Genomic DNA, 24,650 nt, shown 5'->3' with positions numbered 1-24,650 from the left:
ATCTTTGTAGTGAGTTTTCAGCATCAGTGATCGGTACTTTACATTTTTTCCTTTTGCTTTTTTAAACATGTTTACTTGTTACGTTTTTCACAGTTGTTACGCTGTTAATATGTGAAAAGCAGTCTCACCTGCTTTAAATGCTATAGAAATCTTCCAGAATGCTGTGATAGAATTTTTTTTAAAGCCTAGATGAGGAACTGGATTCTTTTCAAGATTTAAAACAACGGGAAACAGAAGAAGAGTTCATTGGGAATGATCATAGGGTTAGTACCTCCGAAATAAACAAGCAGTCTTTTAAACAGATAAACAAAGGTAAGAGAAATACTCATTTTGGAACAGTCATTTAAACAGTAACTCTGTCGAGTAGGGCACATAAAGCTTACCCCATAGTAATAACCCTGGTTCTCAGGGGTCTGTATTTCTGTGTCCTGGATTTTTGTAAGCCATGAGCTTGTTACTGCGCTTGTCATTAAGCTAAAGGAGAAGAAAAAATAAACTTCATGATTTTCCAGTAGAATTTGTACACTCTCAGAGTTTATCAAAAGCGCTTAATAATCAACTGAATATTTTTATAATTTCTTCAGTTCTTTTTCATGTCAGTATTTGTTAGGAAGTGAGTAAAATTATGGTAGTAGGTGGCTATTCCTTAAACATTTTAGGAAAATTGTCCAGATCACTTGAGGTCTGGCTTCCTTTGGCCCTGAGCCAGTAGTTGCTCTCTGTGTACCTGGCTGCCTATCCTAGTTTTGCCAGGATTTCAGGGAAAGAGGCAGCTGGGGTGGTGCCCTCCCCTGTTGGCTGCAGGACCGAGCTGCCCCTGGGAGCCTCTGTGTCTCCCGCACACACAGGACACTCGCTGCTCCGTCCTCTTCATCATTCGTCTCAGTGTGCGAGGAGCATGAAGAATACTGCCGGCTTGTGTTTCCTGCTGTGCGGTGGATTTTCCCACGGATGACCACTGAACAAGTGCTGAGTGTGTGTAAAGGCTGACAGAACTAAGGAGTCTTCAGGCTGGTGCTGGGGGGACGGGAGCCCGAAGAGGGTGTCTCCCCTTGAAGGGCGTCTGCTGAGTGAGGGAAGGGAGACGTTTTCCTTTTTAAACGTTCCTACTTTTTGTCTTGGCTCCCCAGTCTGTCCAAGACGGGGAGTACTGTGGGAGAGCCCTTCTCAAAGCCGGGGCGCTGCCCCAGCTGGAGGCCAATGCAAGGGAAAACCACTGTGCTCAGGATTAGCAGAGCGTGAGTTCTGATAGCTCAGTGCTGGCGAGGAGCTAAGCAGGAGGACCTCGCCCTCCACTGCTGTCAGGGGAGCTGGTTAGCTTTGGGCACCATGCAGTTGACTCTGCACGTGTACCCGGCAACCCTGCAGCGTTGCTGCTGATCGTGTGCCCTAGGGGAGTGCTCACCGTGGGCGCCAGGAGCCAGGTGCAGGGCCGCCTGGCCTCTGTGCAGGCAGCACTGCTCAGGTGTCCGTGTGCAAAAAACACAGCACAGGTGAAGCAGTGGAGGGTGGTGAACCTGCCGCCATCGTTAATACAGGAACGCGTTATTTAACGGGGGAGGTTATAGAGGTTGTGTAATTATATGATTATTTAACTACAGACGTTATATAAAGTTTAAAGACAGGCAAAACAAATAATTTTTTAAACATAAGTAGTAAAAATTAAAAAGAAGTGAAACAATGATGAGCACTGTATTTGGGTTAGCGGTTAATTTGGTGTAAGGGAGAGAAGGGAATGTGCTCCGGAGTTTCTGAGGTAACTTTCCATTTCTTGGCCTAGGTAGTTAATCCGTAAGTGCTTTCGCGCACTCATTTTTGGAGTAATCTCAGATTTACAGAGAAGTTGCAAAAAGACCACAAAGAATTCCTGTGTGGCCTTCATCCAAATTTTCTAAATGTTCACTGTTTGCTATATCATTCTTTCTCTCTGCATATAGTCCTTGAAACTTTTTAACAATACTATGAGGATACGTAAAACTATAAATTAAGTTTTTAATTTAAGTTTAATTTTCTTAGCAGTTGCTGAACCAACTAATTTGGCCTCAGATTCAAGGAACTGGACTGACTGTTGCAGTGACGCTAGTGAGTCTCCTTTGAAACGTGTCAGCTCCCCAGCGTCCAGAGCCTCAAACAAGCAGGGTGTGCTTCCACGTCAGGTCAACCAGATCTACGATGAGTTACTCCAGATACACCAGAAACTGCAGGTGAGCCCTCAGGCCGAACCGAGGGTCCGGAAATGTTGATGTTGTCAGCGCCGAACATTGAGGAAACACGAACACAGTTGTTTCGTTTTGTGTTAGTTAAGTGTTTATTTCCATCCCATCCTTACTGAAGAAATAAAACAGAATTTGCTAGTAAAGTATGCTTTTTGAAGTAGGTGTTCTAGATTCATTGTTTTAAATACCTATATGTAAAAAGTTCTCCTGTCAGCTCTCACCAGAATTCAGAACAGTGGCCTTTATCTTCTTTGTCTCTAAAGGATGTAATTCACGTCTTTCTCAAGCATCCACTATGTGGGAGTACAGAAGGAAGCAGAAGTATATGTAATGACAATTTCTGTTTGAAATTCTTCTAGTTGGAAATATATGTGTGTGTGTATATATATATATATACACATATAAATATATATATATATATATTTTTTTTTTTGCGGTACGCGGGCCTCTCACTGTTGTGGACTCTCCCGTTGCGGAGCACAGGGTCAGCAGCCATGGCTCACGGGCCCAGCCGCTCCGCGGCATGTGGGATCCTCCCGGACCGGGGCACGGACCTGCGTCCCCTGCATCGGCAGGCGGACTCTCAACCATGCGCCACCAGGGAAGCCCATGTCTCACTTTTTGAGGACCTGTCAAACTGTTTTCCAAAACGACTGCACCATTTTACATCCCACCAGTGCTGCACAGGGGTTCCAGTTTTTCTCTGTCTTTTTGATTCTAGCCATCCTAGTGGATGTGAAGTGCTGTCTCGTGGTTTTGATTTGCATTCCCCTGATGGCTAATTGATTTCAATTTTGGACATGAGTATTTTGTGCCACCTGAAAGCACACAGGTGGAGATGTTAGTAGGCAGTGTGGACTTGAGTCTGGAGCTTGGGAGAAAGAGCCGAGCACCGCAGTTTGGAAACAGTGAGTTGCGTGCGCAGTGCTTTTAGCCCCTGGGTGGATGGAACCAAGCAGAGAAAGTATGGAGGAAGAAAGCAGCTTAATCCCCAGTCTTGAGGAGCAGCAGTAATTGAAGGGCAGTGGAGGGAGTAGAGCCCGTGGCGGGGAAAGGGGACCCGGAGGAGGTGGTGTCAGGGAGGCGAGGAAGGAGGGGACCAGAGTGTGCGATGCGTGAAACCAGGGCTGGAGCGGGACCTGCGGGTTCAGTGATTGGGCAGCTGGTTCAGTAGGGGACGTGGATTGAGGCCAGATGAAAGTATCAGTACATCGAGGAGTGACTGGGATGTCAAGAGGGCTCAGCAAACGTAGACAACATTTTAAAGAAGTTTGTGAGGAGGGGAGGCCAGTGGGCGGGATCCAGAGAGATTTCATTTCTGATGCGATGGGAGTGTTGGAAATAATAGAGCACTGAGTGGCAGCAGTCTCCCCAGGAGGCAGAGGCAGTGGGAGGCCGGCCTCCCTTTGTAAGGCTGCGTCCTCGCGCTGTCTTCTGTTCCCCCGTGAAGGCAGAGACCGGCTGCCTGCACAGAGGCTGGAGGAGGTGATGGATTCGGGGTGGAGGGTGGAGAAGGTTTGCATAGGCACCGTGGGGAATGCGGGGAGGTGGGAGAGGATCTCTGGGCCGCACGGGAGTGCCTCTTCAGGTATGAGGCTTTCTCCAGGGGAGCTCAGCTGGCATCGGGGCAGGGAAGGTGGCTGGAGGGCATCCCAGGCGATGGGAAGGGGAGGGGTGGCGGGCATCCCGGCGGGCGCGGGGAGCTCCGCGGTGCTCACCTTGCTTGCGCCCCAAATTCTCTCGAGTCCTTGCAGTGGAATCTCACTGGTGGATCCTGCAAAGTACAGGGTTACCTGCATGCCGGTCTGGGTGTTGCTGCATCTGCGCTCACTTGGTTCCCATGCGTCCGAAACGCCGTTCGATTGAGCTGCCATCTCAATGAATGAGACTCACTTGTACCGCTGGTACGTGTGCTTCTGAAAAACACTAAACTCTGCCCTTTCTATGCAGTGTGGAACTGCAGCACAACAGCAATTTGCTGAAGAGCTTCAAAAGCGAGAACGTTTTCTGGCTGAGAGAGAAGAGCTGCTTTTCAGACATGAAAGTGCCTTGAATAAAATTAAAGGTGTCAAAGAAGAGGTTCTTACAAGGTTCCAGACCTTGAAGGAGGTAAGCGCATGGCGCTGACTTTAGCGGGCAGGGCCCACCTCCTCTGGTTTGGGCTCCCTACTCGTTCGCATTTGCACATTTGCTCAGCCTTCCCGCCCTCACATTTTTCCTGGACCAGTTGAAGGTGGGTTGCAAAAATCAAGACCCAGCACCCTAAGTCCTTCTTCTGTGCTGTGAATTGCCTCAGAAATGAGGGTGTTCTCCACACCACCGTTGAACAGGAAATGCATGCTAATTATATAATTTAACTTAAAATACATTCACAGTCCACGCTCACTTTCCCAGTGGGTCCCCAAATTGTCTTTTATTGCTTTTTGTTTTGTTCTCTGATCAAGGAACTAGACAAAATGCAGGCAAATCTCATTGGTTTCTCTGCATCTAGAGCAATCCACGTCACCATTTTTGCTTTTTCTGAGGCTTTTCTTTGAAGACTTTTGGCCTGTAGTCTTAAAGAGTGTGTCTTATTCTGTATTTGCCTGATTGTTTCCTAATGTTTATATTCAGATTAAATATTTTTATCGAGACTGTCAGGTAGGTTGTACGGTATTGTTCTTTGTTTCCTATCGAGAGATGGGTTACTATACGTGCAACTTATATAGAGGAGAATTTACTATTTGTTTTGAAAGCGCATGCAGTCTCGCGATGGGCGCCGTGATCAAGAAAAAGAGTAGTCCCGGCCCCCAGGGTTCCCACGTGCTCCTCGTAGCTATCCGTCCCCCCCACCTCCCCGCACCCCCCAGCAAGCACCCTCCCCCCCTCCCACTTTGCTGTCACCCCGCAGGTTTCTGAGTCTGTTCCTCTCTCCAGTCCTTTTCTTGTGCACCCTTCAGATTTGATCACGGGATCACAGTTTCTTCTTTCATTTCCATGTTGCAGTTGATCTTGTCTAGAGAATTGTTTTATTTCTGGCATTTTAAAGTTCTAAATTTTCCAATTATTTTCAATTTTTCTCATGAGAATTTCTGTCTTTCCATTTGCATTCATTGGCATTTGGAATTCAGTTAAAAATACCACTCTAGATCACCTAAGGGTTGGCATTTTTCTTGAAACCTAATCACATTCTTCTGGTTTTTTGTATGTGCGGTGAGTTTGGGATTGTCTTTGGGACCTTTTGGATATTATTAATTTTGTATAGATTCTGGATCCTTTCATAACACTCTGGAGAATGTTGGTTGTATGTGTTCATTTCTGAAGCAGTGAGCCCAGTGGGTTGAGGCTGAGTGTTTTCTCACCGTGTGGGCTGTGCCCCGTCGCTCGGTTTCCAAAGCCTGTGCTGTTGCTCTGGAGCCTGTCATGCAGGCACCGCTGGGGGTTCTCAGCCTTTGCTGTGATGCTCTGGGTCTTTAAGGTGCCTACACACAGTGGGGCTGTTTCTAAACTGAACTCCTGTCTCTGCCCCTTTGCTCTGCTGCTTTCGCCAGCTCAGGGCTGATCCAGATTTGAGCACAGTCCTTGGCTCCTGGGGTCCCCTCTTCCTGGTTTCCCAGCCCTGAAAAGCAGTTTCTCTCCAATTAGCAGTGTCTGGGGCCTGCCCTGGGGCAAGACTGCAAGGGAAAATGAAACCCAGGAAACTTCCGCCCCTTGATGGTTTCTTCTCCAGGTTTTCCCTCCTTTCTACTATTCCCTGCTTTGTTTCCCTTTGACATTCCTTAGGTAGTTGCTTTTTGTGTTTTGTGTATGGTTTTTAGTTGTAATTAGTTGTAATCCGTAAGAGAGGCAGAGTGCAGTGGGGCTTATCCCTCTGGAAATGGAACCCACGTCATACATTTTTAATCTCTTCTGGAGGTGGAAGATTTGTACAGTGAGAATGTTAATCTAATTTTTAAAATACATATAGTATATGTGACCATATCCTAAGTTATTTAAGGAGTCATTTAATGTAATAAAGTTGCATAAAGCTAATTTTTTTCACAAGCTTGGATTTTTAAACAGGGCAAAAGAATGAATGCTTGGATTCTCAGCGCTCTCCATCCAGTTTTAGCCTTGATATTTTGCTCTTTGGATTTGTATGCTACTTGTAATAAGTATAAAGCTAACTGCTTTATTTTAATGGGAACTAGATGATTACTTGAAAGAAGGAAATTAACTCAGTTTCTTGATTTCCTGTGGAAACTTGCTTGTTTTAATACATTACGCATCAATTTGAGAGTAAAAGGTGAAAGAAACTATATAAGTATTCACAATTTAAATCTAAAAGTGCTCTCATTTAAATGGAATTAGAGGGGAAATTGATTTTAATCATTTATAAAACTGGTTAAGGAAAGTCGAATAGTTTGGGTCTCAGGAAATTTTATTATGTATTTAAGTTTCTTGAGATGTACAATTTTAGCTAATTTATGAGAACAAGAAATTAGTTTGTTCTGTGGAATATTACTTCTACTCCACAAGGGTAATTTAAACCTTAAATTTTAATTCACAAAGCTATGAATAATTAACTAGTCTCTGAAAAGGATCAGAAATCCTTCATTGTTTTATCATTCCATGATGTCAAATAGAAATTATTTCAGTGTGTTTCTGTTGTGGATTTTTCTGAGCAGAAACAGAAAGTAGCCTTATTGCTAATTAATTTGTGTAATATGTTTTAATAGGTACTTAACATATGCTTTTAATGTTTTGTTATTAGTTTGGTTGATTATACAGTTTTTATAAATCATTTGCATTATTAGTCGTTATGCTTAAATACACTGATTAAAGTCCATGTGATTCAAGGAGTTTTAATTTTTAATTAATTTATGTTCAGTGGCATTAGTGACATAGAATCTGTACTTTTTCCCTCCTAGCAACACGATGCAGAAGTTGAGCGCTTAACTGAAGTTCTTAAGGAAAGAAATAAAGAAAGCAGGAGGCTAAGGTCCTCTTTTGATGCATTGAAAGAATTGAATGATAGCTTAAAAAAACAGGTAAGACCTATTTTATCTATATTAGATTCTAAGACATTCTTAGAACTATATAGATTAACAAATTGTAAGTCAAAATCTTAGAACATATTCTGGCTAGAGAAAACCTTGATTATCTTTATTTGTTACCTTTATTATAAAATACTTCCAAATATAAATAAAGTATTATTAAGCTCTTGGTTTCTCATCATCTGTTCTGACAACCAGCTGAGACGTTTGACAACTTGAAATTTTTTAAACTATTAAGAGCAATGACTAGATTAAAAACAAGCAAAAGAAAACCTGCTAACCTGGGTACTTTAGGTGCTGGTTTGTAGCTTTGTGCTGTTCTTGCACCTGCTGTAACACACCACTCTTTGTTTTTGGAGTGTCTGTGATGTGTTGATCCTGTGCTGGGGAGTGTGAGCTCACGCCCACTGTGTCACGGTGCGCTGCCCTTACGTGTGTAAGTGGAGTGTGAGCTCACGCCCACTGTGTCACAGTGCACTGCCCTTACGTGTGTAAGTGGAGTGTGAGCTCACGCCCACTGTGTCACGGTGCACTACCCTTACGTTTGTAAGTACTGTGGTTTAGCTCCGTGCTTAATAATACTCAAGTTACACCAAATTCTTAGGAGTTGTACTTTTTTTTTTCACTTCCCTTTGCCAGTTTTTGCCTGAAAGACGTGAAAGTGACGGGCTCTGTGGAAGAGGGACAGGAGAGTGATTGTGTGTGTTCGTGGGGAGGGACGCATAGATGAGCAGAAGCAGGTGAAGCTCGTCACTTTAGTGGTTAAGGCCTTGGGCTGGGGAACTTCGTGGGTTCCAACATGTTGGTGAGCTCGTACTCTGAGAGAGAACTGGGCTCCTGGAATCCCTTGGCTAGCTGTGTGCTCTTCACTACTTGTTACGACCTTTCCCCTTGGCAGTGATAACTAGGTCCCCCATTTCTCACTTCACCTGATGACCTGGCTTCTCTGAATCAGGTCTAACCTCCCACAATTAGCGTGTGAACTTGACTCACGGTTGTCTGGAAGCCTCCTTATCCTGGAGAGACTGCCTTTTCCCATCACAGTCTCAGGCGAGCGCTCTTTTTTGAGAAGGGTTTCTTTAACTGCTAGTATAGGTGCATTGTTGCCCATACCTGTCTCTTAGGTGGATATAATCCTTGATAATCTTGCGTGTGTTTGATGAGTGTGTGGTGACGGGAAGTGTGCATTATTACGAGTTTGAACCTATTGATAGGAGTGGGGAAAGGTTGGAAAATTCACAAGAGAGGCATGTGGGACATAATGAAGAAGTTTAACACGGGAGTTCCAAAAGTAGTTAATAAGGCAGAAATGTAATATGTGAAGAGGTGATATCCAAAGCTGGTGAAAGATGCCAACCTGTAGATTCTAAGGAATTCTGTGAACCCTAAGCAGGGTAAATATTGAGGAAAACCATACAAGCACGCTATTTTAAGACACGAAGATTTTAGATAAAGATAAAATCAGAGAAAAATAAGACACCTTACCTTCAAAGAAGGAGCATAAGACTACTGGCTAACTTTTAAGGAGGAAATATCATGTACCTTATTTACATAAACAGAAAAAGAGAAATGCTCCCTTTCTTGTTGTATGAGGCCAGCATAACCTTGAAACGAAACCTGTCAAGAACATTACAAGAAGAAAAAAAAAATGCAAGCCAGTCTCCCATGAGTACAGATGCAAAAATTTTTAATATCAGCAAATTGAATCCAGAGGTACACAAAAAGTGTAATACAACTCAGTGGACTTGGTCCAGGAATACAGGGTCATTTATCATTTGAAAATTAACACATCATCTGATAAAAGGAGAAAAATCGTATAATTCCTTGATTTAAAATTCAGCACCAGCCCAAAGATAATAACTAGTAATAGAAGAGAACTTAATTCTCATAGAGTACCTACAAAAAAAAAAAAAAAAACCAACTTCTGAATCACACTTAATGTACGTTATTGAAATCTTTTCCCTTGAGATCAGAACAAGATAAAGGTGCTCACTGTTAACTGTTTTGTTGAACTTTGTGCTGAAGTCCTGGTCAGTGCAGTGAGGAGAGGAAAGTCAGGGTCGGGAAGGAAGAAATAAGAATTATCCTCCGATGACATGATTATGCACAGATGTAGTAAGTATCCAAGTGAGCATACAGACAAGTTATTAGAATTAAACAAATTTAGGAGAATCTTTGGGTATAAGTTCAGTATATGAAATATCAAGTGTATTTCTGTATATCAACAATAATCAAGTAGTGAATGTTTATTGAAAGCTACTATGGGTAGTAGCATCAAAAAGCATTGGCTATCCAGGAATAAATCTAAAGAGATTATACATGTATAAAACATGCATACTGAGGGGTGCAAAATGTTAATTAAAAGCAACTAAAGAGGACCGAAGTAAGTTGAAGGCTATGTTGTGTTCAGGGATGAGAAGACTCAATATGGTAAAGATGTCAGTTTTCCTAAATTAACAGATACATTTACTCCAGTCGCAGTAATTCGTTATGGTGATATTTAATGATTGGTACACTTTTCTGTACATACATTATACTTCAATAAAAAGTTCAACTAAAAGACGTTTCCTATTAAAATGTATACGTGTAAGATGTTAGGAGACTTGCACATTTTTCATAGAATGAAGTAAACTTTCTTAGAAACTCTTAATGTTTTAGGACCAAATGGTGGTTTTAGCTGTGATCTTTAATCATGGACGCTACCTCTGTCTGTTACGTTATGTTGCTTGGTAACACAGACTAGATAAGATGGTACACTGGGAAAACTTCAGTAGGAAACTGGCTTGAGGTTTCTATTGAAATATCTAATGTTTTCCTACCTTAGTTAAATGAAGTAAGTGAAGAAAACAGGAAGTTGGAGGTTCAGGCTAAGAGAGTTCAAGCTCGTTTAGATAATTTACAGGTAAGGTACCTGCTCTTCTCTTGAGACACAAGTGAAATTTAAAATGACTGCCTTTGGACTTTCTCACTTTTAATATAATTTTCTTTTAATTCACGGATATGTACTGTCACAGAGGAAGTATGAGTTTATGACAATACAGAGATTGAAAGGAAATCCCCACGCCGCTCACGAAGCAAAAAGTTTAAAACAGGAAAAAGTACCAGTTTCAAAACCTCATAAGGTATGATATGATTTCTCCATTGGAATGCCAGGACATTTTTCTCTTCCTTATTTTTTTTCCCCTTTAGCAAACATTCTTCCTAGTGTGAAAGGATTCACTGTGATAATTTCTTTGTAGAAAACTATTGCTATAATATTTCAGATATGCTTTTGTTTGCAAAAACAAAACAAAACGTTTAGCTGCTAAGAATATTCATGTATAAGGCTTTTTAGAGACATGTATTTTCATTCCTCTTGGAAATATAGCCAAGACTGGAATTTCTGGGTCATAAGGTAGAGGTATATTTAATTTGGGGGGCAACTGCCAGTTTTCCAGAGTGGTCACGCCATGCATACTCCTGCCAGCAATGTGTGTGACAACTTGGCTAAAAAGTTTGCTGTCAGCTTTTATGGCACCAAAAAACATTTGGTGTTTTCAGTCTTTCTTATTTTGACCTTTGCAGTGGGTGGGTAGTGATACCTCACTGGGCTTCAGTGGTTTTGATAAATGCTGTAGTTTTTCATAAAGTGAACTGGGCGGATGGCCTTGTTTAAGGATGGCAACGGGAGCCCCAGCAGCAGAGGCAGGAGCTGCCGTGGGACGGGCACCGTCTGGCCTGTGACGGGCCGGCGCGGATCAAGCAGGAGCCGCCGCGCTCCCAGCCCTGCGCAGGGGTCCACGCACGGGACCTCCTCGACGGAAGGCCGGGGACCTCGTCCGTCCGCAGGGCCAGGCCTGGGGGAGCTGCTTGTGCCAAGCTCTTGGGGCCCCCGCTTGGCGGTGCTGCGGGGTGTCAGCAGGGAGGTGCCGCGGCTCTGGGCCGTGCTGCCGAGAGCACAGAGGACCCGGCCTGTGTCCCCTCCGGCACCTGCGGTGGGAGGTCATCTCGGGGCGGACTATCGACGTGGGGCGGATAGGGAGCCAAGCCCACAGCATCGCTGGCCCGGCCTCCGCGTCTCGTCCAGGAGGAGCACGGCAGTCACAGCAAGGGTGGCAGCACCGGCCGCGTGGCTCTCCCGGGGGCTCCAGGCCCAGGGGCCCCTTCTGACCTGCAGGGACCCCTCCTGGGCCCCACGTTGCACTCCCAACGGGGCTGCCCTAGCCTGTGGCCGCCCCGCCTGCCCTCACCTCTACCAGGCCCCGGCTGTGCGCAGAGGGTTTAGTGGTTGGAACAGATCGTACTTAACTCCCCCACCTCCTTTTTCCTGTCATGGATGCTGGCTGTGGAAAAAAAATTTTTTTTAATTAATTAGTTTATTTTCTTTTTGGCTGCATTGGGTCTTTGTTGCTGCGCGTGGGCTTTCTCTAGTTGCGGCGAGCAGGGGCTACTCTTTGTTGCGGAGCACGGGCTTCTCGCTGCAGTGGCTTCTGTTGTTGCAGAGCACAGGCTCTAGGCATGCGGGCTTCAGTAGTTGTGGCATGCAGGCTCAGTAGTTGTGGCTCACGGGCTCTAGAGCACAGGCTCAGTAGTTGTGGCGCACAGGCTTAGTTGCTCCGCGGCATGTAGGATCTTCCCAGACCAGGGCTCAAACCCGTGTCCCCTGCATTGGCAGGCAGATTCCCAACCACTGCGCCACCAGGGAAGTCCCATGAAAAAAATTTTTTAATTAAAAACAAATAATAAAGTAAATTGGAAAAAGTGGAGATTTATACTCAGGTTAGTCAAGATGATTGCAGTTTTCATCAAAAGTTCCTATTTGAAGAAAATTGAGAAGGTTAAAAGTGACTCTTGGTCAGAATAGTATAACTTTGTTTTCATTCATCTGATTCTGTTTTTGTGGATTGCTGTCTGCTTAATTTTGCCTTTTTATTAATTTGCTTTTGTATTTCTCTGTCTAAAATTAAATCTAGCATAGCTCCCGTTGAAGTGTGTGATAAATGTTGAATTGAAGTGACTGAAAGTGATTTGAAGGAACACGGAAATCAGCTTAGTTGAATTTATAGTTTTTTCATGGCAGTTTGCTCTTGTTTTCCTCCCATTTTGGTGGACTCTCAGAGAACAGGATTTCCAGGAAAAATTTTTCATACCCTATTTATAGAATGTTACGGTGTAAAGGAAAAAGAAGATATGAAGTTTCATCGTGGAAATTGTTTAGCTTTTGAGACCTTTAAATTTGTTCAAATCTGTTAGTTATGGTGGCTCATGCTCTTGAGTTAAGGCCAATTTTACTCTTCTCCATTATCAAACTTGGGTAAAGAATTTTAATGAAAATTCTCTCTTTTGGTTATAAGGTGCAGTTCTTTCAATTTCCTTGTTATGGTGGGTTTCTCCCCTTCTGTCAACCAGCATTTAACATGTTTCTAATATTAATTAGAGATATTTGATTTGGAATTTCTTTCATTTGGAGAAGATTTGTCATCCAATACATGTTTTAGTGTTTTAGATAAATTATGCCATAATCACTTACCAAATTTAAAACTTGCCTTTGAAGTTTTAGGAAGCTGTGAATTGAAAGAAGTGCTTGATTTAGTTTTTTTGCATATAGGTACCACTTAATGGACAAGTTTATGAACTTTTAACTGTCTTCATGGACTGGATTTCGGATCATCACCTTAGCAGATTGAAACATGAAGAATCTGGAATGGATGGTGAAAAGGCACTACCCACATTTGCTTCTCAGAGAAATGATATTCAGGAGAAGTGTGTGAAGGTTTGTTTTTTAATTTGAAATATACGACTCAGTAGACACGAAGATTGAAAGAGTGGTACATTTTACAAGAGAAAAAATATTGAAAGTATTTTTGATAGAAAGTCGATTATACCAATAGTTCTAAAAAGATTCATTTCAGACTTAATTCAAATTAATTCATACTAAAAAAAAATTAATTCATACTTATATTTTTTGTAACATGATGGAAATTTCTTTTTAAAGGCAGACCAGAAATTGAAAACCTACTCCAAAAATGGCAAAATAATTGTGTATCAGAGTTAGGCAGATAATCAGTGATAGGAACAATTCCTGATACACATCATTTTAGGATCCAAATCCCACTAAAATAATTTTATTTTGCCTTTTGTCATGAAGGATTAAATAGTATTTTCAAGGGGCTTCTCATTAACAAAGAGCAATGACCATTTTCTTAAATTACAGACGTTAATTTGGATATCGATACTCAGGATTTCCAGTCAGTATAAATTGTCATTAGAGATTGACGGTTGCATTCTACAAGAAATACATTAAAACTCTGAAGAGTGGATATCTAAAGTTGTTTGTTTGGTTTAACGAATTAATAAATACAGGCCAGGGTTTCATTTGAGGAAATTATTTCCGGTTTTCATCCTTACCTAAAAAGCTTCTCCTAAATGCTTTTTGTGCTAGGCAGGATAATGGCCCCGGAGATGTTCATAACCTAAGCCCTGGAACCTGTCAATGTGTCACATTTACATGGAAAAAGTAAATTAAGGTTACTAATCAGCTGACCCTCAAGTAGAGATTAATCAGGATGATCTGGGTGGGTCCAGTAATCACGTGAGCACTTCAGGCCAGACAAAAGAGGCAGAAGAGTAGGTGAGACACTCAGTGCATCCTCGCATCCTCAGTGGCTTTGAAGATGAGGAAGAGGGGGCTTCCCTGGTGCCACAGGGGTTGAGAGTCCACCTGCCGATGCAGGGGACACGGGTTCGTGCCCCGGTCCGGGAGGATCCCACATGCCGCAGAGCGGCTGGGCCCGTGAGCCATGGCCGCTGAGCCTGTGCGTCCGGAGCCTGTGCTCCGCAATGGGAGAGGCCACTGTGGGAGAGGCCCGCGTACCGCAAAAAAAAAAAAAAAAAGTGAAGTTTGAGTCAAAACTTTTTTTTAAACTTTTATGCTTCAAACTATACTATCGTGAGAGTCAAAGGCAACCCAATGAATGGAAAAAATATTTTTCAAATCAGATCTGATAAGGGACTTCCATCTTGAGTATTTAAACAAAAAGACCTTACAACTTAGTAATTAAAGACAGCCTGATTGAAAATGCTCAGTGCACCTGAATAGACGGTTCTCTAACACTCACCCAAATGGTCGATAGGCGTGTCCGACGACGCTCAGCAACGTTAGTGATTTGGGGAATGCAAATCCGGGTCCCTTTGTTTTGTCACTTCACACCCCCTGGGATGGCTAAAATAAAAGAGCCAGAGAATCTCAAGCATCGACGAAGATGTGAAGAAATCGGAACTCTCGTGCGCTGCTGGTGAAAATGTAAAAAGGTGTAGTAGGAACTTTGGAAAATAGCCCGGCAGTTCCTGGAAGGTGAAACGTGGATTTACCAAACGAGTCCGCTGCTCCACTCTGAGGCGTGTACTCAAGAGAAACGCAGACGTGTGCGCACATAGATTCATACGCGAATGTTCATGGCAGCATGACGCACGATAGCCAACACGTGGAGCCAGCCCAGATGCCCGTCAGCTGACAGGTGGCTCAGTAAAATGGTGTATGTAGATTGTGGAATGTAACTTGGTGGTAAAAGGGGATGAGGTATCCATGCATACTACAGCGTGAGTGAAGTTTGAAAATACTGGAAGTGAAAGAAGCAAGTCACAAAAGACCACATATTGTGTGATTCCATTTATATGAAAATCCTGGAACCGTGTAGATCAGTGTAGAGAAAGTAGCCGAGTGGTTGTGAGGACAGGATGCTGAGATGCCTGCTAACGGTTAGGGTTCTTGGGGGGGAGGGTGATGGAAATGTTCTCAAACGGATTCTCACGATGGTTTCACAACTCGCTGAATATACTGAAAATCACTGAGTTGTACCCTTTACATGGGTGACTCGTATGGTGTGTGAATTATATCTCACTAAAACGATTACCGGCAAATTCACCACCGCCGCCGTGAAAGGCAGGAAGGACACCAGGCCCGCACGAGGCGCTCTTGCTCCTGGCGTCCCCTGGGTCCGTAGACCTGGGACACTCCGCCTCCTCCCCCTCCCCTCGCTTCCCTTCCCCAGCTTCATGCTGGTAACCTCACACTTCTGATTTTCCTGCGTGCTTCCCCGTGTTATGTACTTTGTTTGTGACAGAAGCACTTTATACATAGTTCTGTGTACTTTATCTTGTATACCTATGTGTGGTCCCAGTTGAAAGATTTCTCTCTGCAACGGAAGACTTTCCTTCCTCACCAGTTTTAAATACTGTAATTTAAGGGTGGGGGAATTAAGAATACAAAATGTTCCTGTGACTATGACCTTAACAGAGTAGGTGGTTATCAAATTCTGTTCATCCACAAAAGTACTCAATTTCGGATGTCTGTAAGTTTTCAGTTTTGCTTGAAATTTCATTCTAGAAAATAACTAAGACTAGGAGGAAATTAATGAAGAGCTTTCAGGAGAAAATAGCGTCAGGTTTATGCTTTCAAAGGGTCGTGTCTTCTGTGATGCGGCAAGAGGGTCGAAGAGATGCAAGAGTGGGTCTGGAGGACACTTAGGAAACGCAGGTGGTTCAGGGGAAGGACAGTGTGGCTGTGAGCTGGAAATGGGCCGTCTAGAGAATGTTTAGGGGGGAAGATTGACGAGACTGGTGATGGATCCCGTATAAAAGGTGGGCTCCCAGGGTTGGCACCCAGGCTCCTGACTTTGCGCCGGGATGAACGTTGGTCGCGTTCACTGCAAGTAGGAAATACTACACGAGATCTGGGTTTGAGCTTCCACTGTTGGTAAGGTAGTTTTAGATGAGTTGAGTTGCAGACACTGGAGTGCGTGTGTGGGTGTGGGTGTGGGTGTAGGTGTGGCTCCGGGGGCTGGGGCTCTGCGGAGAGGCCCGAGCTGGGCGTGTGGACATGGGGGTTGTGAGTCCGGACTGGCTAGCACTGAGTCGAGGAACTCCGGTATTTAATGGTCAGGTGAATGAGGACCAGCCAGCAGGAGAGAATGGTAGTGGCCCGAGAAGTAGAGGAGAGCTGGGTGTCGCTGGAGAAGTTGGTGACACAGAAGCCAGGGTGGGGTGTTTCCGGAGGAGTGCGTAGGTCATATATGTCCTCCCAGACTCAGAGGTTTATCTTTATACCTTATTTATCACATCTGGGGTCCAATTACATATGGTTCTATATCCTAGCTTTTATTATTATTTTTTTTCAAACATTCTTTTCTTGCCATGTTTTTTTTACATCTTTATTGGAGTATAATTGCTTTACAATGGTGTGCTAGTTTCTGCTTTATAACAGAGTGACTCAGTTATACATATACATATGTTCCCATATCTCTTCCCTCTTGCATCTCCCTCCCTCCCACCCTCCCTATCCCACCCCTCCAGGCGGTCACAAAGCACCGAGCTGATCTCCCTGTGCTATGCGGCTGCTTCCCACTAGCTATCTGTTTTATGTTTGGTAGTGTATATATGTCCATGCCACTCTCTCACTTTGTCACAGCTTACCCTTCCCCCTCCCCATATCGTCAAGTCTATTCTCTAGTAGGTCTGTGTCTTTATTCCCGTCTTACCCTAGGTTCTTCATGACATTTTTTTCCCCTTAGATTCCATATATATGTGTTAGCCTACGGTATTTGTCTTTCTCTTTCTGACTTACTTCACCCTGTATGACACACTCTAAGTCCATCAACCTCACTACAAATAACTCAATTTAAAAACCCTGCAGAAAGTAGGCATAGAGGGAACTTTCCTCAACATAATAAAGGCCATATATGACAAACCCACAGCCAGCATCGTCCTCCATGGTGAAAAACTGAAACCATTTCCACTAAGATCAGGAATAAGACAAGGTTCCCCACTCTCACCACTATTATTCAACATAGTTTTGGAAGTTTTAGCCACAGCAATCAGAGAAGGAAAAGAAAAAAAAGGAATCCAAATCGGAAAAGAAGAAGTAAAGCTGTCACTGTTTGCAGGTGACATGATACTATACATAGAGAATCCTAAAGATGCCACCAGAAAACTACTAGAGCTAATCAGTGAATTTGGTAAAGTAGCAGGATACAAAATTAATGCACAGAAATCTCTTGCATTCCTATACACTAATGATGAAAAATCTGAAAGAGAAATTAAGGAAACACTCCCATTTACCATTGCAACAAGAAGAATAAAATACCTAGGAATAAACCTACCTAAGGAGACAAAAGACCTGTATTCAGAAAACTATAAGACACTGGTGAAAGAAATTAAAGATGATACCAACAGATGGAGAGATATACCATGTTCTTGGGTTGGAAGAATCAACATTGTGGAATGACTATACTACCCAAAGCCATCTACAGATTCAATGCAATCCCTATCAAACTACCACTGGCATTTTTCACAGAACTAGAATGTATCGCTATGATCTTAATCTTTCAGCAAAATGACATACTGTTGAAGCAGCGTTCATAAATACCTTTTTTAAAGATTTGCATTATTTTTATAAGTTGACATTAATTAAGATATTTATGAAAGACAGGCCTATAAAGAGGAAAGTAAATATCACTTCAGTTACTGAAATCTCACTGTTAATATTTTTTAAAAATATCTTATCTCTTTCAATATAAATTCATACAGACATATTTTATGTAAGTGGAATCTTATTACACTTTTTGTAACCTGCTTTTATAACCCCAGAATATGCCATGGCAATAAATATAGATGCCATTATCATTTTTAATGGTTATATATGCACCATAAGTTTATTTAACCATTTAAGATTCAGGGTGTGTTTTTATAGGTTAGTCTTAAAATCCTAGATGTGCCATTGCTGGGTCAAGGGCGTAGACACGTAATGTTTCAAGTACATATTTCCTTATTGTGTTACGTACGGTTTTAAAGTGAAGATTTTTTGTTAGAGAACTCTTTTTTTTCTTTTGGAAAAAGATAATTTTTGGAAAATTGTGGTAATTGATTTCAGGCATCTAAAAATAGTGTGTGTTTTTGTATTTTCCATCATTTTATCTTTAGCTTTTGCCTGTGATGACAGAGCAGCTACAGTGGATGCCTTTTGTGAATGCCAAGCTTCACGAGCCTTTTGTAAAGTTTATATATTGGTCTCTAAGGCAGCTCGATGCCGGAACACAGGTAACTGGTGAACGGGAGTCTGTCTGCAAGTACAACCCTTTTGCTCTTGGTCTTACTCTCGCACAGCTTTCCCCACACGTCCTGTTCTGTTTCGGGACTTTTCCTCGCCTCCATTGCTTTGTTCACCACTTTCTCTTCTTTCCTCTTTTACTATCCTATTTCTCGATGCTGTAGATCGGATTCAGGGTGTAACATTGCTTTTGAGTTTCAGAATTGTGTAATAAGGAGTTTCACTGCGTTAGGTTATTGTTGAAACCAACTGCCCGCCCCCCGCCTCATTATTTATTTTATAGTTTTTCATATTCTTCTGAAGGTAACAGAAATTGGTTTTTTGTCTTTATGCCAGTAAACACACACTAGCTAAATGGAACAGTGATTATTAGGATAACCTAATCAAAGAGGGAAAATTATTCCAGCATCTTATAAAATGAAGGCTAGGTGTTACCAGCTCACGTAAGGGTTATTTAATCCAAATATGACGTGCATATATAACCAATTGTGCTATGAGTTGTAGTAGGTTTGTAAAATGTTACTTTCCCAGTTAGTATTGATAAATGCTGTTACAGCTTTCATTTGGTTAAAAATGGAGAAAAACAAATTAGTGCTCGGGTAGCTTACTCTTGGTCCTGTGGAGCTCAGGAAGCACACGGCTAAACTAGTAAGTGCAGGACTGGTGGTTAAGTAGTGGGATGGTTGAGGTTTAGGGAAAATGGCTTTCTGAGGATTTCCTAAATATTTTGCCTTCGTGGCGCACATGAGCGAGTACGTGAGCACGTGTGCGCGTGCACACGTGCAAGCACATACACACACATACACACAGTTGACCTTAACTATGTGTCTCACCAAAGTTATAGAAATTAGCTGGTCGGTTAATGTCACTGTTGACTTTGCTGTTCACGTGATGGTTTCTGAGAAAGGTCGGCTGAATGCTTGCTCTCAGCCGCAAAAGGCTAGACTCACAGAATTGAGTGAAACTTTGTTTTATCTTCCTTCCAGAAGAGTCTTCTCATTTTTCTTCAGATAATTTGTACTCTGTTCTTGTCTTCAGATCGCCACTCAGCACCACTCTGTGTGCACTGCCAGCCTGCACCCACTTTCTAGTGAAAAGTAGCATTCTTGGCACTCTCCCATTCGTTTGGTCAACATTTACTGATGGGTTTTTAACATTTCAGTTTTAACAATTGTCTAATTGCAAGTACTTTTTTAAAAATTAAGCTTTTTATTTTGAGATAGTTGTAGATTCACTTGTATTCATAAGAAATAACAGAGCGATCACTTGTTTCCATTTCCGCAAAGGTGACATACTCCAAAACTAGTTGCAGTACCACAACCGTGATACTGACATGGCTATAGTCAAGGTAACAGAAGAGTTTCATCACCATGAAGGTTTCTTATGTTGCTTTTTTAATATATAGATTTTATTTTTTAGAGCGAATTTAGGTTCACAGCGAAATGGAGCACAGAGAGTTTCCGTAAACCCCTGCCCCCACACATGCACAGCCTCCTCACTACCAGCGTCCCACCAGATGGGACCTTTGTCACAGTCGATGGATCTGCACGTGCACGTCATCATCACCCACAGTGTGAGGTTCACATCAGGGTCAGTCTCGGTGTTGTACGTTCTCTGGGTTTTGACAAATGTATCAGGGCATGTAACCGTCATTGTACAGAATAATTTGATACAAAAAATCGTTTGCCCTAAAAATCCTCTGTGTTGTGCCTATTCTTGCCTTCCCCCAACCCCTGACTCCTGGAAACCACCAGTCCATTTACTGTCTGCAGAGTTTTGCCTTTTCCAGAATGTCGTAGAGCTGGAACCATACAGTGTGTACCCTTTTCAGATTGGCTTCTTTCACCTAGTCATATGTGTTTAAGGTTCCTCCCTGTCTTTTCATGGCTTGATAACCCTTTTCTTTTTAGCCCTGAATAATATTCCATTGCCTGGATAGACCACAGTTTATCTGTCCATCACCTACTGACAGATATGTTGGTTGCTTCCAAGTTTTGGCAATTATGAATAAAGTTGCTATCACATCCATGTGCAGGTTTCTGTGTGGATATAAGTTTTCAACTCCTTTGGGTAAATATCAAGGAGCATGATTATTGGATAGTATGGTAAGAATATACTTTTTTTTTTTTTAAGCAACTACAAGCTGTCTTCCAAAGTGGCTGCGCTATTCTGCATTCCCACCAGCAGTGATGAGAGTTCCTGTTGCTTCACATCCTCGCCGGCCCTCAGTGTTGTTTGTGTTCTGGGTTTTGGCCCTTCTAATAGTGTGTAGCAGTATCTCACGGTGGTTTTAATTTGCGTCTCCCTGATGACATATGATGTGGAGCATCTTATGTTTGCCTGACGTCTGTATATCTTCTTTGGTGAGGTGTCCAGGTCCTTTGTGCACTTTCTAATTGGGTTGTGTATTCTCTTATTGCTGAGTTTTTAGAGTTCTTTGTATATTTGGATAACAGTCTTGTATCAGATGTGTCTTTTGCACACACTTTTGCATAAGTCCAGCTTATCAGTTATTTTTCACGGATCGTGCCTTTGGTGTTGTATCTAAAAAGTGATCACCGTACCCAAGGTGTTGTTTCACCCTCTTGGAGAATTGACCCATTCATCACTATGTGATGCCCCTCCTGTCCCTGGTAACTTTCCCTGCTCTGAAGCCTGTTTTGTCTGAAAGTAAGATTTCAAAGCTCTTCCAGCTTTCTTGTGATTACTGTCAGCATGGTATATCGTTCTTTATCCATTTGTTGAATACTTTTAATCTGTATGTGCCTTTAGATTTAAAGTGGGTTTCTTGTACACAGTGTATAGGGATCTTCTGTTACAGTCTCTTGTATTTGGTGTGTTTTGACTGTTGTTATTTAGAGTGATTATTGATACTGTTCGGTTAATATTTACCCAAGTTGTCAGTTTTCTGTTTGTTGACATTGTTCTTTGTTCTTCTGCTCTTTTCCTTTCTTTTGTGGCTTTAACTGGACATATGATAGTCTACTTTCCATCCTTTTTAGCATGTCAATTGTACTACTTTTTTAACTTTTTTTAGTGGTTGAGTACCTTATTAGAACAAAATATTCCTAATTCTTTCCTTCTGTGTTTCATTGCTGTCATTCATTACCCCTATACATAAGCACACACACGTGTGTATATATGTTATACACACATGCACATATAAACACACACATGCATACATAATCGAATACATTGTTGCTATTATTTTCAACAAACTGTTATCTGTTAGACCAATTAAGAATAAGAAAAATAAGTGTTTTTATTTTACCTGCACTTCTTCCTTCCCTAATGCTCTTACTTTATGCACATCCAAGTTTCCCAAGATATATAATTTCCTTCTCTCTAAAGAATTTTTGTTAGTATTTCTTGCAAGACAGGTCTACTGGTAACAAATTCCTTCAGTTTTTGTTGATCTGAGAAAATCTTTATTTCCGCTTCATTTCTGGTGGATAATTTTGCAGTATATAGAATTCTAAGTTGGCGGGGTTTTTTCCCTCAACAGTTTAAATATTTCCTTCTGCTCTCTTCGTGCTTATGTGGTTTTTGAAGAGAACCTCGATGTAATTCTTATCTTTGCTCTGCTATAGGTGAGCTGTTTTCTCCTCTGGCTTCTATTAGGATTCTTTTCATTAGCTTTTCTTTCCTTTCTTTTTTCCAGCTGCGCGACATGTGGGATCTTACTTCCCCCACCTGGAATTGAATCTGTGCCCCCTGCGGTGGAAGTGCACAGTCTTAACCACTGCATCACCAGGGAAGTCCCTAGCTTTTATTTTCTGTAGTTTATGATACACTTTGGTGTAGTGTTTTGTTTTATTTTTTCTTTTGCTACTTATCCTAGTTGGTGTTCTCTGAGCTTCCTGGTTCTGTGTTTTTGTTTCTGACATTAATTTGAGGGAGATTCTCAAGTCATTATTGCTTCAAGTACTCTGTTTCTTTTTCTCTTTTCCTTCTGGTATTCCCCTTACCTGTATGTCACACTTTTTGTAGTTGTCCCATAATTTTTGTATAGTCTGTTCCATTTTTTCAGTCTTTTTTTTTTCTCTTTGCTTTTTTTTTTTTTTGGCAGGGGTGGCTGCGTTGAGTCTTCGTTGCTGCACACGGGCTTTCTCTAGTTGCGGTGAGCAGTGTCTGCTCTTCGTTGCGGTGCATGGGCTTCTCATTGTGGTGGCTTCTCTCGTTGCGGAGCACAGGCTCTGGGCACGTGAGCTTCTGTAGTTGTGGCACACGGGCTCAGTAGTTGTGGCTCGCGGGCTTAGTTGCTCCGCAGCATGTGGGATCTTCCCGGACCAGGGCGCGAACCCGTGTCCCCTGCATTGGCAGGCAGATTCTCAACCACTGCGCCATCAGGGAAGTCCCTCTCTTTGCTTTTTAGTTTCTGAAGTTTCTGTAGAAGGTATCATCAAGCTCAGAGGTTGTTTCTGAAGCCCCGTAGATTCCACTAATGAGCCCAGCAAAGCTCTTCTCCATTCTCAGTGGTTTTCATCTCTATTGTTCCTTTTGGTTCTTTCTCAGAATTTCATCTCTCTGCCTATCTTATCCGTCTGTTCTTTTGTGTTGTCTCCTTTTTCCATTAGAGCTCTTGGCATGTTAATCATAGTTGTTTCAAATTCCCAGGCTGATTATTCCAGCATTCCTACCGTATTCGGGTCTGATTCTGTTGCTTGCTCTGGCTTTTCAAACTGTGCTTTGCCTTTTGTGTGCCTCGTGTCTTCCTTGCTACCTGGACGTGCCGCACTGTGCCCTGGAGCTGCTGCAGATAGGCCTTCAGTGCTGTGGTGGCAGGTGTGTGGAGGGGAGTGCTCTGGCTGTGTGATCAGGTCTCAGTCTTCCAGGGAGCGCGTGTCCCTGGCCTGTGAACTTCACAGGTGCTTCTCGGGTCTTCTGCCCCTGAGGTGGGGCAGGAGCGTAGAGTTCACTGGAGTTGGGTGTCATTTCCCTTCCCCTAGGCTGATTGGACTCCGATAAAACTCCAGTAGGTTAGGCTCTGATAAAGTAGTTTTCTTGAGGACAAATCTAACACTGCACAGTGTTACCACTTTTGCTTCAGCTGTCGAACATGCCTCAAGATGAGCAGGGAAGTCTGTCTGCTCACCTGTGTTTGAGCTCACCGTGCTCTTCCTTCCCGATGTCTCAAAGCTCCTTCTTCCGTCTCTCCTGTTTGGAGAGCTTCCCTTAGGCAGTCTGATGACAAACTGTCTTGTCTTTTTTTTTTTTTTTTAATGTAATTTTTATTTTATGTTGGAGTATAGTTGATTAACAATGTTGTGTTATTGTCATGTGTACAGCATAGTGATTCAGTTCTACGTATACATGTATCTGTTCCTTTTAAAGTTCTTTTCCCATTTAGGTTATTACAGAAGACTGAGCAGAGTTCCCTATGCTATACAGTAGGTCCTTATTGTTTATCTGTTTTATATGTAGTAGTATGTATATGCTAATCCCAAACTCCCAGTTTATTCCCCCAGCCTTTCGCCTTTGGTAACCATAAGTTTGTTTTCTAAGTCAGTGAGTCTGTTTCTGTTTTGTAAGTAAGTTCATTTGTATCATTTTTTTTTTTTAGATTCTACATATAAGCGATATCATATGATATTTGTTCTTCTTTGTCTGACTTACTTCACTTAGTGTGATGATCTCCAGGTCCACCCATGTTGCTACAAATGGCATGATTTCATCCCTTTTTATGGCTGAGCAGTATTCCATTGTATATACATATACCACATTCTTCTGTCAGTGGACACTTAGGTTGTTTCCATGTGCTGGCTATTGTAAATAGTGCTGCAGTGAAGACTGGGGTGCATGTGTCTTTTTGAATTGTGGTTTTCTCGGGATATATGCCCAGTAGTGGGATTGCTGGGTCATATGGTAGCTCTATTTTTAGCTTTTTAAGGAACCTCCATACTGTTCTCCACAGTGGCTGTACCAATTTACATTCCCACCAACAGTGTTAGAGGCTTCCCTTTTCTCCATACCCTCTCCAGCATTTATTGTTTGTAGATTTTTTGAGGATGGTCATTTTGACCGGTGTGACATGATACCTCAATGTAGTTTTGATTTGCATTTCTCTAATAATTAACGATGTTGGGCATCTTTTCGTGTGTCTTTTGACCATCTGTATGTCTTCTTTGGAGAAATGTCTATTCAGATCTTCTGTCCATTTTTTGATTGGGTTGTTTGTTTTTTTGCTCTTGAGTTGCTGAGCTGTCTATATATTTTGGAGGTTAATCCCTTGTGGGTTGCTTCGTTTGCAAATATTTTCTCGCATTCTGAGGGTTGTCTTTTCATCTTGTTTACGGTTTCCGTTGCTGTGCAGAAGCTTTTCCTTCATCTTAGAAT

At 42.3% G+C, this 24,650-nt stretch overlaps 1 protein-coding gene across 17 annotated transcripts in view; it reads left to right on the top strand.

Annotated features, from left to right (window-relative positions):
• Nucleotides 1-24,650, top strand: part of CCDC138 (coiled-coil domain containing 138) — a 66,687-nt gene that overhangs the window by 3,546 nt on the left and 38,491 nt on the right. For 11 of the 17 annotated variants that reach the window (XM_060309743.1, XM_060309744.1, XM_060309735.1 and 8 more), the window contains exons 4-11: nucleotides 190-312; nucleotides 2,017-2,204; nucleotides 4,167-4,325; nucleotides 7,106-7,225; nucleotides 10,056-10,133; nucleotides 10,246-10,353; nucleotides 12,819-12,983; nucleotides 18,188-18,304. In XM_060309743.1, coding sequence (XP_060165726.1) covers nucleotides 190-312; nucleotides 2,017-2,204; nucleotides 4,167-4,325; nucleotides 7,106-7,225; nucleotides 10,056-10,133; nucleotides 10,246-10,353; nucleotides 12,819-12,983; nucleotides 18,188-18,304 — 1,058 coding nt within the window. The remainder of the gene's footprint in view (nucleotides 1-189; nucleotides 313-2,016; nucleotides 2,205-4,166; nucleotides 4,326-7,105; nucleotides 7,226-10,055; nucleotides 10,134-10,245; nucleotides 10,354-12,818; nucleotides 12,984-18,187; nucleotides 18,305-24,650) is intronic. The other 6 variants (XM_060309745.1, XM_060309736.1, XM_060309741.1 and 3 more) reach the window with 5 other exon arrangements.

The sequence above is a fragment of the Globicephala melas genome, chromosome 12 (assembly GCF_963455315.2).
Source record: "Globicephala melas chromosome 12, mGloMel1.2, whole genome shotgun sequence".
Taxonomy (NCBI): Eukaryota; Metazoa; Chordata; class Mammalia; order Artiodactyla; family Delphinidae; genus Globicephala; species Globicephala melas.
The sequence above is the reverse complement of the archived record's forward strand: the minus strand, read 5'-3'. Positions and strand labels throughout refer to the sequence as shown.